Here is a 14,806-nt window from a genome sequence, read left to right as displayed (position 1 = left end):
CATTATCATTCTACAAAAACTTAGAATAGATATGTAAAGCCTTACAGAGGAGAGGGGAATGGTTAGAGAAAAAGAAGGCATCAGCCAAATCAAAAGCAGGGAGTATTTAGCATACAACTGGTAGGATTTATTATAAGAAAACATTCCTTGTTCCAAGGCAACAGACAAGGGGAAGTAACCAAATACTTTTACAATTCTGAAAGAAGTCCTTTTAGACAAAACTGCAGTCTTCAAAACAAGGAGATCAAGTAGTTGTGACAGCAGTAGATGAGACCATCTGCTTAGCTTTGTCCTTTCATAGTTTGTTACATTTTGTTTATCCTTCAATAAAAGCTGTTGACTTTCTATTATTAGACCACCAAGTGGTTAGAGGATTAGTTCATAAAGATGCTGCAAAATAATTGCAATTCCTATTTTTCTCCAATTTTCATGTATTAGTGAAACAAGTAAATTTTGGATAATTTCTAGTGAGTAATACTGGAACAAGTTTTCTTTCAGTAGAAGCTCTCTTATTTATGGTTTTATTTGAAGGCATACAAGATTTCAGCTTTTCCTTTTGAGTTCAAATTTTCAAAATGGTAGCAAGTTCTGGTTTATTTATAGACTTCGACAATACATCGGTACACTATCTGCAACGTAAATTATAATTGTGTAACTAAAGTAAAAGTAAAAAGAGGCTGCTTATTTATTTAAATTCCTATCTTAAGTTATTAAAGATTTCACCTTCATGGAGCACTTAGGACAATGCCAAATACCTTTGGATAAATTTCCCTTAATCATCTAAAATGTGTGGCTTCCAGTTTTTGTAAGGTAGATGGCTGTCATAAGAAAAAAAAAGATTTAATTTTTGAAATGTAGATAAACATTCTAAAAATGTAATGTTTTTATAAAGTAAGTTTCTAGTAAATGGTTATTTAATTTTTTCCAGGCTTTGAGAGAGCTATGGTCAAGACCATGACTATGGCCATGAAGATTCCTCATTTTGGTTATTGTGATGAGGTTGACCTTACTGAACTTGTTAAACTACGAGAACAATTAAAACCTTTAGCTTTGGCCCGTGGAATTAAACTCTCCTATATGCCTTTTTTCTTAAAGGTGAGATTTCACTTATGTTAGATGTGTCAAATATAAAGCATTTGAAATTCAATTTATCAAAGTATAGTTTGTTTAATATGGATTTTCCATTCATATTACTTGTTATTTAAACATACTATTTAAAATTTCTCACAAATTCCCCTTTTTTCCTTGTTCCCCAAGAATTCTTACCCTAAGTATATCCTTGCTATTTTTTATTGAATTTCCCTTAGTAAGTATAGTGTTGTCTGTTGTGAGACATCTAGTCTGTCTTGTCAGGATCATATAATCTTACATGTATTAAGTTCATTTCATTAAACATTAATTAATCATCTACTATCTATAAAGTATTTTGCAGGGGATATAAAGTATGAAACAAAAATAATCATAGGAGATTTTATTTCTTTTTTTTAAATTAAATTTCAATTTTAAAAAAATGTATTTAATTAATCAATTTAGAACATTTTCCCTTGGTTACAAGAATCATATTCTTCCCCTCCCCTCCCATCCCCTGACCCTTCCCATAACCAACAAGCAATTCTACTGGGTTTTACATGTGTCCTTGATAAAAACCTATTTCCATGTTGTTGATGTTGCACTAGGGTAGTCATTTAGGAGTCTACATCCCCAATCTTATCCCCATCAACCCATGTGATCAAGCAGTTGTTTTTCTTCTATGTTTCTACTCCTACAGTTTTTCCTCTGAATGTGCATAGTGTTCTTTCTCAAAATCCCTCTGAATTGTTCTGGATCACTGCATTGCTACTAATGGAGAAGTCCATTACATTTGATTGTACCACAGTGTATCAGTCTCTGTATATAATGTTCTCCGGGTTCTGCTCCTTTCACTCTACATCAATTCCTAGAAGTCATTCCAGTTCCCATGGAATTCCTCCAGTTTATTACTCCTTTGAGCACAATAGTATTCCATCACCAACATATACCACAATTTGTTCAGCCATTCTCCAATTGCAGGGCATCCCCTCATTTTCCAATTTTTGGCCATCACAAAGAGTGCAGCTATGAATATTCTTGTACAAGTCATTTTCCTTAGTATCTCTTTGGGGTACAAACCTAGCAGTGCTATGGCTGGATCAAAGGGCAGAAAGTCTTTTATCGCCCTTTGGGCATAGTTCCAAATTGCCCTCCAGAATGGTTGGATCAATTCACAACCCCACCAACAATGAATTAATGTCCATACTTTGCCACATCCCCTCCAGCATTCACTACTTCCCTTTGCTGTCATGTTAGCCAATCTGCTAGGTGTGAGGTGATACCTCAGAGTTGTTTTGATTTGCATTTCTCTGATTATAAGAGATTTAGAACACTTTTTCATGTGCTTATTAATAGTTTTGATTTCTTTATCTGAAAAATTGCCTATTCATGTCCCTTGCCCATTTATCAATTGGAGAATGGCTTGATTTTTGGTACAATTGATTTAGCTCTTTATAAATTTGAGTAATTAGACTTTTGTCAGAGGATTTTGTTAGGAAAATTTTCCCCCGATTTGTTGCTTCCCTTCTAATTTTGGTTACATTGGTTTTGTTTGTACAAAAACTTTTTCATTTAATGTGATAAAAATCATTTATTTTATATTTTGTAATTTTTTCTAACTCTTGCTTGGTCTTAAAATCTTTCCTTTCCCAAAGATCTGGCATGTATACTATTCTGTGTTCACCTAATTTACTTATAGTTTCCTTCTTTATGTTCAAGTCATTCACCCATTCTGAGTTTATCTTGGTTTAGGGTGTGAGATGTTGATCCAAACCCAATCCCTCCCATACTGTTTTCCAATTTTCCCAGTAGTTTTTATCAAATAGTGGATTTTTGTCCCAAAAGCTGGGATCTTTGGGTTTATCATTGACTGTCTTGCTGAGGTCACTTACCCCCAAGTCTATTCCACTGTTCCTCCTTTCTATGTCTTAGCCAGTACCATATTGTTTTGATGGCCACTGCTATAGTATAGTTTCAGGTCTGGTACTGCAAAGCCACCTTCCTTTGTATTTTTTTTTCATTATTTCCCTGAATATCCTTGATCTTTCGTTCTTCCAAATGAATTTTGTTATGTTTTTTTTTTTTCTAATTCAGTAAAAAAGTTTCGTAGTATGGCACTAAATAAGTAAATTAGTTTGGGTAGAATTGTCATTTTTATTATGTTAGCTTGTTCTACCAATGAGCAAGTAATGTTTTTCAAATTATTTAGATCTAGTTTTAATTGTGTTTTGTAGTTGTGTTCATATAGTTCCTGTGTTTGTCTTGGCATATATATTCCCGAATATTTTATATTGTCTAGGGTGATTTTAAAATGGAATTTCTCTTTCTAAATTTTGCTGCTGAGATGTGTTGGAAATATATAGAAGATGACTTAATGTGGGTTTATTTTGTATCCTGCAACTTTGCTAAAGTTGTCGATTATTTCTACTAGCTTTTTAGTGAATTCTCTAGGATTCTTTAAGTAAACCATCATATCATCTGCAAAGAGTGATAGCTTGGTCTCCTCATTGCCTATTTTAATACCTTCAATTTCTTTTTCTTCTCTAATTGCTACTGCTAGTGTCTCTAGTACAATGTTAAATAATAGAGGTGATAATGGGCATCCTTGTTTTACTCTTGATCCTCTTGGGAATGCTTCTAGTTTATCCCCATTGCAGATGATGTTTCTTGATGGTTTTAGATATATGTTTATTATTTTTAGGAAAGGCCCTTCTATTCCTGAACTTTCTAGTGTTTTCAATAGGAATGAGTATTGTATTTTGTCAAAGGCTTTTTCTGTGTCTATTGAGATAATCATTTTTGTTGGTTTGCTTGTTGATATGGTCAATTATGTGGATGGATTTCCTAATATTGAATCATTCTTGTATTCCTGGTGTAAATCCCACCTAATCATAATGAATAACCCTCATGATAACTTGCTGGAGTCTTGTTGCTAGTATTCTATTTAAGATTTTTGCATCTATGTTCATTAGGGAGATTGATCTATAGTTTTCTTTCTCTGTTTTTGACCTGCCTGGCTTTGGAATCAGTACCATATTTGTTTCATGAAAGGAATTTGGTAGAGCTCCTTCTTTTCTTATTCTGTCAAATAGTTAGTTCTGTATTGAGATTAGTTGTCTTTGAATGTTTGATAGAGTTCATTTGTGAATCCATCTGGTCCTGGGAATTTTTTCTTAGAGAGTTCTTTGATGGCTTGTTCAATTTCTTTTTCTGATATGGGGTTATTTAAGTATTCTATTTCTTCTTCTGTTAATCTAGGCAATTTATATTTTTGTAAATATTCATCCATATCAGCTAGATTGGCATATTTATTGCCATATAATTGGGCATAATAGTTTTTAATGATTGCCTTAATTTCCTATTTATTAGAGGTGAAGTCTCCATTTTCATCTTGGATACTGTTAATTTGGTTTTCTTCTTTCAATTTTTTAATTAGATTGACCAGTACTTTGTCTATTTTATTTATTTTTTCAAATACCAGCTTCTAGTCTTATTAATATAATAGTTCTTTTAGCTTTTGATTTTATTAATTTCTACTTCAATTTTTAGGATCTCTAATTTAGTTTTCATCTGAGGATTTTTAATTTGTTCACTTTCTAGGTTTTTAATTTGCATGCCTAATTCATTGACTTCTGCCTTCTGTAATTTGTTAATATATAAACTCAAGGATATAAATTTCCCCCTAAGTACTGTTTTGGCTGCATCCCATACATTTTTTAAAGAATGTCTCATCTTTGTCATTTCCTTCAATGAAATTATTAATTGTTTCTATGATTTGTACTTTAACTGATTTTTGAGAATCATATTATTTAATTTCCAATTAATTTTTGATTTGTCTTTCCATGTACCCTTACTAATTATTATTTTTATTTCATTGTGACCTGAAAATGTTGCATTTATTATTTCTGCTCTTTTGCACTTGTTTGCAATATTTTTATGCCCTAATACATGGTCAGTATTTGTGAATGTACCACACGCAACTGAAAAGAAGGTGTATTCCTTTTTGTCCCTATTCATTTTCTTTACATATCTACTAATTCTAAATTTTCTAAGACTTCATTCACATCTCTTACCTCTTATTATTTTTTTCGGTTCTGATAGAGGAAAGTTCAGGTCTCCCACTAGTATAGTTTTTCTATCTATTTCATCCTTGAACTCCACTAGTTTCTCCTTTAGAAATTTGGATGCTATGCCATTTGGTGCATACATGCTGAGTACTGATATTTCCTCATTGTCTATACTGCCTTTTATCAGGATGTAATTACCTTCCCTATCTCCTTTAACTAGATCTATTTTTACTTTAGCTTTATCAGATATCATTATTGAGACTCCTGCTTTCTTTTTCTCAGTTGATACCCAATAGATTCTGCTCCATCCTCTTACCTTTATCCTGTGTGTGTCTACCTTCCTCATGTGTGTTTCTCGTAGACAACATATGGTAGGGTTTTGATTTCTAATCCAATATGCTATTTGCTTGTGTTTTATGGGTGAGTTCATTCCATTCACATTCAGAGTTATGATTACCAGCTGTGTATTTCCCAACATTTTGATTTCCACTCCTAGTCCTGCCCTTTCTTCTTTCATTATTTCCTTCTACACCAGTATCCCCTATTTCCCATCCTTATTTTGCTTCTCTTCCTCCCCCTTCTTATTCCCCTCTTATTTTTCTTTAAAGTCCTTTCAATGTACCCCTCACGCTCTCCCTCCCTTGTGTTATTTCCCTCCCCATAAGTCCATTTGTTACCCTTCTACTCTATAGGGCTCAATTTAATTCTCTGCCCCAATGGATTCGATTGTTCTTCCCTCTTTGAGTCAATTTCAGTGCACATAAGAATTAAGTATTTCCTGTCTCCATCCTCTTTACCCTTCCAGTGTATTGGTTTTCTCCCCCACTCCCACCATGTACTTCTTTATGACATAAATTTACCCCGTTTTGTCTCTTTTCCCATTTCTCTTAGTATTAACCTCTTTTTTTACCTCTAGTTATATATATTTATGCATTCATATATGTATGTCTTGGCATTTCATCCTATGCAGTTTGTCACTGTTCCCTCTAAGTATAATTCTTCTAGTTCCTCAGGTGATAATAACAATTTTTAAGAGTTACAATATCCTCTTTTCTTGTAGGGATCTCAATCATTTTAACTTATTGGGTCCCTTAAAAAAAGGGTTTTTTGGTTTTTTTTGTTTTTTCCCCTTTCTTAATTACCTTTTGGTGATTCTCTTGTGTTCTGTGTTTGGGCATCAGATTTTCTGTTCAAGTCCAGTCTTTTCTTTCTGAATGCTTGGAAGTCTTCTATTTTGTTAAATGACCATACTTTCTCCTGCAAGAATATAGTCAGTTTTGCTGGGTAGTTGATTCTTGGTTGTAGACCTAGTTCTCTTGCTTTTTGGAATATCATATCCCATGTCTTTTGGTCCTCCAGTGTAGATGCAGCCAGATCCTTTGCTATCCTAACTGTGATTCCATGATGTCTGGATGACTTTTTCTTAGCAGCTTTTAATATTTTTTCCTTGGTCTGATAGTTCTTGAATTTGGCTATAACATTCCTGGGTGTTGTTAATTGAGGATTAAGTACAGGAGGTGATCTGTGGATTCTTTCAATCTCCACTTTTCCCTCTTGTTCTAGAATGTCAGGGCAGTTTTCTTCGTTAATTTCCTGTAGAATGATGTCCAGGATTTTTCTTTTGTCATGATCGTCCAGTAGTCCAATGATTCTTAAGTTGTCTCTCCTGGACCTATTTTCTAGATCTTCCATTTGTGGGTGAGATGTTTCATATTTTCCTCAATTTTTTCATTCTTTTGATTTTGTTTTATAGTTTCCTACTGCCTTGTGAAGTCATTTGCTTCTGGTTGTTGGATTCTGGTTTTTAAATAATGAATTTCATCACTTGCTTTTTGGTCATCCTTCTCCTTTTGTTCTGATTTTCTTTGGTGTCATTTTTCATCTCCTTTGCCTCATTTTCAAGCTGATTAATTTTGACTTTCAAGAAGAGAACATACCAATGATATGAGGTTATAAAGAAAAGACTTGGATGGGTCACCTGAGTTGATAAGTTGAAAGCTAAGCTAAGGAAGCTTTGATGGGTTGGGTAGGAGGGAGAGCATTACAGACAGTAGTGGGGAGATGAGTTGAAGTAACACTTGAGCAAAGGCCTAAGGATGAGAGTGAGGTGAAATGTCATGTCTGGGCAACAGTTAGACCAGAATGGCTTGAATAAAGATCATGGGAAGGAGACTTATGTAAGTTAAGCCTGTATACCTATACCAGATGGCAAAGGACATCATACACTAGGCCGAGAATTTAGGATTTTGTTCTAGAGACATTAGGGTACCATTGTAGATTTCTTGAATGGATCAGATAAAGGAAATGAGAAAAAAGTAACATGGTCAAATTTGTGTTTTAGAAATACTATTTTGGCAACTGCATGAAAGATTGAAGAGAGAAGAAGCTGAAAGCATGAAGACCATTTTACAAAACTCTATGTAAATGCTAGCTATTCTTTTTAGATATGAAAGATGTGGAGCTAATATGAGTAAGACTTCGCTGATTGGATATAAAGATTAAAGGGGAGAAAGAGTGTAAAAATGGTTCCAAGGTTATGAACCTGGGTAACTTAAAGAACAGTGGTACCATCAATAGAAGTTTGAAAGAGAGAAGGATTTCTTTTGAAAAATATAATTCCATTTTGGACAAGTTGAAGTTGAGGTGCCAGTGGAACATCAAAATGCAGCTGTCCAATGGGTATTTGATAATAGGGGACTGAAGGTCAAGAAGAGATTAAGGTTGATTGTCTTGTTTTGCAGATCTGTGCAGATCACTTGATCTCTCGGTCTCAGTTTTTGTCTATATATTTAGCTAGCATTCTAATACAATATTGAATAATAGTGATAATAATGGACATTGTTGCTTCATTCTTGATCTCATTGGGAAGGGTTCTAGCTTATCCGCATTACAAATAATGCTATCTCTTGGAAAAGGACTCTGAAGATAGAGAAACTAGAAAACAGGGGAGAAGGAAAGAAAATAGGGACTCATCAAGCTTGGAGATGAATTTCTAAAAATACTCACATTCTGTGTTCACGTTAAGTGTGCACAACTAAGTAAATTATCACCTGTCATTACTGACTCTTGAAGTTCTAATTAATTTCACAATTCCAATTGAAACACTTATTAACAATCTATACCTACTATTATAGAATTACTGGAGGACACACAGAGGTGAGATAAGAAGCTATCTTTGTCATTATAGCATTTAAGATTCTTTTTCTTTTGAAAGTCTCTTGACTACGATTTCAAACTTTAAAATTTATTGTTGCAATAAAGATTAACTTTTTTTTAACCAGTAAGTTCATATAGTTCCTTGGGTTTGTCTTGGCAGGTAGATTCTCGGATATTTTATATTGCTTATATTAATTTTAACTGAATGTTCCCTTTTTATCTCTTACTGTTGGACTTCATTGGTAGTATGTAGGGTTTATATCTTGCAACTTTGCTAAAGTTTTTCATTATTTCAGTTAGATTTTTGGTTGATTCTTTAGGATTCTTTAAGTATGCTATCATATTATCTTCAAAGAGTGATAACTTAGTTTCCTCATTGCCTATTTTAATTTCTTCAATTTATTTGTCTGTTCATATTGCTATAACTAGCATTTCTAGTACAATATTGAATAATAGTGATAATAATGGGCATCCTTGCTGCACCCTAGATCTTATTGGGAAGGCTTACTATATTACAGATAATACTTTCTGCTGATTTTAGAGAGATACTATTTATCATTTTAAGGAAAGCTCCATTTATTCCTGTGCTCTCTCGTGTTTTTAAAAAATAATTTATTTTCCTAATTACATATAAAAACAAACTCCTTAATGTTTTTAATAGGAATGGGAATTGTATTTTGTCAAAAGCTTTTCTTGAATATATTGAGATAATAATATGATTTCTGTTGGTTTGGTTATTGATATGGGCAATGTGATATTGAAATCACTTTAAAAGACTGATATATATTAATATATATTAATATTGCCACAGAATTCATGTATGTAATTCTAAATGAAACACTCAAGTCAGCTGCTAAATATGGTGTTTTAATTACAAACAGGAGGAAGAAAGTATGAGAGAGAGAGAGAGAGAGAGAGAGAGAGATAAGGGAGAGATAAGGGAGAGAAGGAAAGAAGTTTAAATACCCACTCTGGCTCAGGCTGGGCCAAAGCGGGCTTTTAAGGCCCTGGATAGCCAAGGCAAGGAAAGGGATCAGTCCTTATCACTCACGTGACCAATCTGAAGGAAAACAGTCTGTGGGGCTCCTCCAACTCCAAGCACCAGCCTCCAACCCCACTAGCCCTCTTCACAGGAAGTCCCAAGAACTCCAGAAGCTGTTCTCTACCTCACTTCCTGCATCTCACATGTGCCAATGGTGGCTCTAGCTTGACCTAGGACCGCCCAGAAGTCTGTCCTTTTTTTTGCACATGTCTGTTGAAGGCCATATTCTCAAATAATTAAATCTTGAGTTTGCTGCAGCCCTTCCTAATCTTGTTACACTGAGTAGGGTAGAGATTGTAGTTTCCAAGACCTGATTCTGTTATTCCAAGTATCTCTATTGTTTTTGATTAGAAAATAGCTAAATCCGATCTTCTAAAGAATGGTCTGAATAGGGTGGAGTAGTTTTGAAATTCACAGCAATTATGTTGATAGTTTTCCTACTGTTGAACCATCCCTGTATTCTTGATATAAAATTCACCTGGTCATATTATATGATTCTTGTGATATATTACTGTGATCTCCTTGCTAGTATTTTATTAAAATTTTATGTATCAATATTCATCAAGGAGGTTGGTCTATAATTTCCTTTCTCTGCTTTTGCTCTTTGTGGTTTAGATATTAGCCCTATATACATACATACATACATACATATGTATATATGATATATATATATATATACATATATATATATATATTTGTGACATAAAAGAAATTTGGTAGAATTCCTTCTTCACCTAATTTTGCAGATAGTTTACATGGATTGGAAGTAGTTGTTCTTCAAATGTTTGGCAGAATTCACTTGTAAATCCATTTGGACCTGAGGATTTTTTCTTAGGCAATTCATCAATGGCTTATTTAATTTCTTTTGCCTAGATGAGATTGCTTATGTATTCTACTTCCTCTTCTTTTTGTCTGGACAATTTATGTTTTTTAAAATATTCATTTATTTCACTTAAATTATCAGATTTGTTGGCATATAATTGGGAAAATTAACTCCTAATAATTGCTTTAATTTCCTCTTCATTGGTTGTGAATTCACCTTTTTCATTTTTGATACTGTCAATTTGTTTTTCTTTCATTTTTTAATCAAATTAACCAGTGGCTTATCTAATTTATTGGTTCATAAAACCAGCTCCTTGTCTTATAATGGTTTTCTTACCTTTCAATTTTATTAATCCTTTGATTTTTCAGTATTTCCAATTTGGTGTTTAATTGGAGATTTTTAATTTGTTCTTTTTCTAATTTTTTTCTAGTTTTCTAGTTTTTCTGTTCTTTCTCTATTTTATTGATGTAAGGATGTAGAGATGTAATTTTTTTCCCTAATTACTGCTTTGACTATAAACCAGAATTTTTGTATGCTGTCTCCTTGTTGTCATTCTCTTTAAATTGTTAATTGTTTCTTTTATTTGTTCTTTGATCCACTTATTCTTTAGGATAAGATTATTAGTTTCTAAAATTTTTAGTCTTTCTTTAGCCTTTTGCTAAATGTAATTTTTATTGCATTCCTGTATGAGAAGGATGTATTTAATATTTCTGCCTTTCTGCATTTGGTTATGAGGTTCTTATGCCCTATTACATGGTCAGTTTTTGTGAAGGTACAAGAAAAATGTATATGCCTTTCTATTTCCATTCAGTTTTCTCCAGATGTTTATCCTATCTAACTCTTCTAAAATTCTATTGACCTCCTTAACTATTTTTTTTTAGTTGGATTTATTTATTTCTGAGAAGAGCAGGTTGAAGTCCCCCACTAGTATAATTTTACTATTTCCTCTGGTCATTTATGTAACTCCTCCTTTAAGAATTTGGATGTTATGCCATTTGGTTTGTATAGTTTAAGTATTTATTTTACTTTATGGTCTTTAGTACCTTTTATCAAGATGTAATTTCTCTCCTTATCTCTTTTTTCCTTCTGTTTTTAAAAATATGGAATGCTTCATGAATTTATTTGTCATCCTCATGCAAAGACCATGCTAATATCTATCATTCTAATTTTAGTATGTGTTGTCAAAATGAGCACTTTCCTTAATCTCTTTGAATTAGATAAACTTTTATTTTTGCTTTCTCTGAGATCATGATTGCTACTCCTGCTTTTTTTTACTTCAGCTGAAGCATAACAAATTCTGCTTTAGTCCCTTACCTCTCTATGTGTGGCTCCTTGCTTTAAATGTGTTTTTTGAGGATAGCACAATGTTGTAGGATTATGTTTTTTAATCCTCTATGTTATCCTTTTCTATTTTGGGTGTGAATTCCTCCCATTCGCGTTATGATTTCTAGTGGTGTGTTTCCTGCCATCTTATTTTTTCCCTTGTTTATTTTAGCCTTTCCCTGTTTACAGATACTTTACTTCTGACTACTGCCTCTCCCAATTCATACTTCCTTTCGTCCACTTCTCATATTCTTCTTCCCTTACTACTTCCCTATGGGGTAAAATAGACTTCTGTAGCTGACAGAGTGTGAATGTTAATTCCACCTTGAGCTAATTCAAATGAGGGTAAATTTCCCCTCCCCAATCTTCTCCACTATATTTTTATTCACCTCCTCATATGATATAATTTATTCCTGACTATATCTCCTTTTTCCCTTCTCTCAGTCCGTTCCTCTTTTCTTATCCCTTAATTTTTTTATTTGAATATCATTCCATCATGTTCAACTTACCCCCTGACTTCTTGTCTATGTGTACTACTCACTACCCTAATAATGGAGAAATACCTTAAGCATCTTGATTATCATGAATATCTTAAGCATCATCTTAATTATCATCTTCCAATGTAGGAATGCTATTAGTTTAACTTTACAGAATCCCTTTGATATTTTCTTTTTACTTTTTTATGCCTCTTTGAGTCCCATTTTGGAACATCAAATTTTCTGTTCAGCTCTGGTCTTTTCATTAGGAATGTATGGAAATTCTCTATTTCATTAAGTGGAGGATTATGCACAATTTTGCTAGGTAGTTGATTTTTAGTTGTAATCCTAGATCAGCACTGGAGAAGAAGGTTTTCAAGTTCAAATGCCCAGAGGGCAAATTCAAACTGTGTCTCCCACATTACCCAAGAGAGCAGAGAGAAGAAGTGCTTGCTTTGGGAAACTGGGCAGAGTGGCAGGGCATACAAAAATGTCCTTGGGCCCTGGGAAGAGGGGGAAGGAAGCAGCTCCCTGAGTGCCAACTGGGCACATATGCCAATACTTTGCCAATGCTGTCCTAGATCCTTTGCCTCACATACTATCCTATTCCAAATCCTCTAGTCCTTTAATGTAGAAGCTGCTAGGTCATTTGGAATCCTGACTATGGCTTCATGATAATTGAATTTTCTTTCTGGCTACTTGCAATATTTTCTTCCTAGCCTGGGAATTCCAGAAATTAAGTGTAATAGTTCCAGAAGTTTTTATTTTGTGATCTCTTTCAGGAAGTAATTGGTGGATTCTTTCAATTTCTATTTTCCCCTGTTCAAGATATCAATGCAGTTTTCCTTGGTGATTTCTTATAATATGGTATCCAGGCTCTTTTTTTGATCATGGCTTTCAGGTAATCCAATGATTTTTTAGATTTTTTCTCCCTGCCTTTGTTTCCCAGCTCAGTTGCTTTTCCAATGAAACATTTCAGATTTTCTTCATTTTTTTTTTGTTTGTTTGTTCCCCGGTGTCTTATATAGTCATTAGTTTTGATTTGCTAAATTCTAATTTTTAGGTAATTATTTTTTTCATTGAGCTTTTGCACTTCCTTTTCCATTTGGCCAATTCTACTTTTTAAGAATTTGTTTTCTTTAATGGATTCTTGTGTCTTAGGGATTTGCTTTTTTTTTTCAGGGAGTTCTTGCTTATCTTTTACCAAACTTTGACTCATTCATTTCTCTCCCCCCCTCCCCCACCTTTTTTCTATATATCACTTATTATTTTCTTTTTCATCTTCCTTTTGAACTCTTCCAGGAGTCTTTTTGGGCTTGAATACCCTTTTACCCTTTCCTTTGAGGTTTCACAAATTTCTGGTTTGGTTTCATTGTCCTCTTCTGAGTTTGTGTTTTAATCTTCCCCATTGTTAAAGTATGTTTATTGGTTTGTAGTAATTAGTAACTTAGTTTAAAGTAGCTTTCTTAGTTTTTTTTCTTTGTCTTTGCTCCTTTTTCCAACCTTTTTCTTGATCTTACCTATATGTTGAAGTTCATACTTATATGTTGAAGTTAAAATTTATCTCCCTTCCTGGTGTAGAAGGAAGTTTTGAGTTTGAATTGTGGCCTACTCTGGTGCTTTGGGTTTGCCTGGCTGCCTTTGGGTCCTACAGTATGCACTTCAGGGGGGTGACCTTGATGGCTTGTTTTGGGGAGGCTTTCAACTATTTTGTCCAAATGTCACCTGTGTTGGATTAAGCTTGATTCTGCTCCCCCACTGCTGGCTGCCCTAGGTACTGTGTACACCAGTTTATGCTACCCTCTAAATTCAATGATCTAGTTCTTTCCTGCTACAATTATTTACATTCCATTGAGGTGGAAAATTGTTTGACCATATCTTTTGTTGGTTTTTCTGCTCTATAATTTTTTTTTGAAGTTGGTTTTATTGTGTTTGCTTAGAGGTAGGTTTGGGCAAGCTCAGAGTGTTTTTTCCTTGCTCTGCCATTTTAGCTCCCAGAAGTCCATTCCTTTGAATTTTTAATTTTTTGTATGTGAAAGCATAGCTTAGATTTTAGAAATTAGCTTTAGTTCCCTAGAGGTTTATCCATTTCCATATCTCTCATTCTCAGAATCCCTTCAATATTCAAAAATGACCTAACTACCTTGTCTTTTGTTTTTTTTAATGATTGGTCCTATCTCATTCTCTCTTCATAGGCTATTTAAATGACTAAAGGTGGAAATTTTTTCTATTTACCAGGCTGCATCTTTGGGATTATTGCAATTTCCTATCCTCAATGCATCAGTGGATGAAAACTGCCAGAATATAACATATAAGGTTGGTATAGAAGTATTTAAAATGGTCCTCTAATAGCAAGTGGGTTAAATGTGTTTATATTTGAAAGATGCTGACCTTGTACTATTGATAAATATTTTTAAGGAAGAGGACAAAGAATATGGGGGGAAATTGATCATGTTGTTTATAAATAGGAGTTTAAAGAACTTTTTTTCGTCCATGTGTGAAACAGATAAATTCTTTGAGGGAAAAGGGAAGAGCACTGAAGAGAAATAATATATTTATAAAAGGAGTCTCCAAAAATCAATTTCTAAGTATTTGAAAAAAAGTCTACTTTAAAGAACAGGATACTAGTTATGTTTCTTTGAATAACGATTTTATTTCATCTTTTATGTAAACTAATGTTTTGTTGGATTTATGATGAAAGTACTTAAAAAATTACATTCTACTACAGAGAAAAGTCAGCATTGAATTATATGTGTTTGTGTAGATATACATACACACACACACACACACACACACACACACATATATATATATACACACATACATACATATGTATTCATTAAAGCATTCC

At 33.5% G+C, this 14,806-nt stretch overlaps 1 protein-coding gene and 1 pseudogene across 5 annotated transcripts in view; one reads left to right on the top strand and one right to left on the bottom strand.

Moving 5' to 3' along the window:
- Window positions 1-14,806, top strand: part of DBT (dihydrolipoamide branched chain transacylase E2) — a 55,454-nt gene that overhangs the window by 33,014 nt on the left and 7,634 nt on the right. For all 5 annotated transcript variants that reach the window (XM_007485029.3, XM_007485028.3, XM_056819130.1 and 2 more), the window contains 2 exons: window positions 929-1,095; window positions 14,194-14,271. In XM_007485029.3, coding sequence (XP_007485091.1) covers window positions 929-1,095; window positions 14,194-14,271 — 245 coding nt within the window. The remainder of the gene's footprint in view (window positions 1-928; window positions 1,096-14,193; window positions 14,272-14,806) is intronic.
- LOC130457727 (U6 spliceosomal RNA) lies at window positions 11,251-11,350 on the bottom strand (annotated as a pseudogene).

This window comes from Monodelphis domestica, chromosome 2 (genome assembly GCF_027887165.1).
Source record: "Monodelphis domestica isolate mMonDom1 chromosome 2, mMonDom1.pri, whole genome shotgun sequence".
NCBI lineage: Eukaryota > Metazoa > Chordata > Mammalia > Didelphimorphia > Didelphidae > Monodelphis > Monodelphis domestica.
This window is presented reverse-complemented; position numbering and strand designations above follow the sequence as displayed.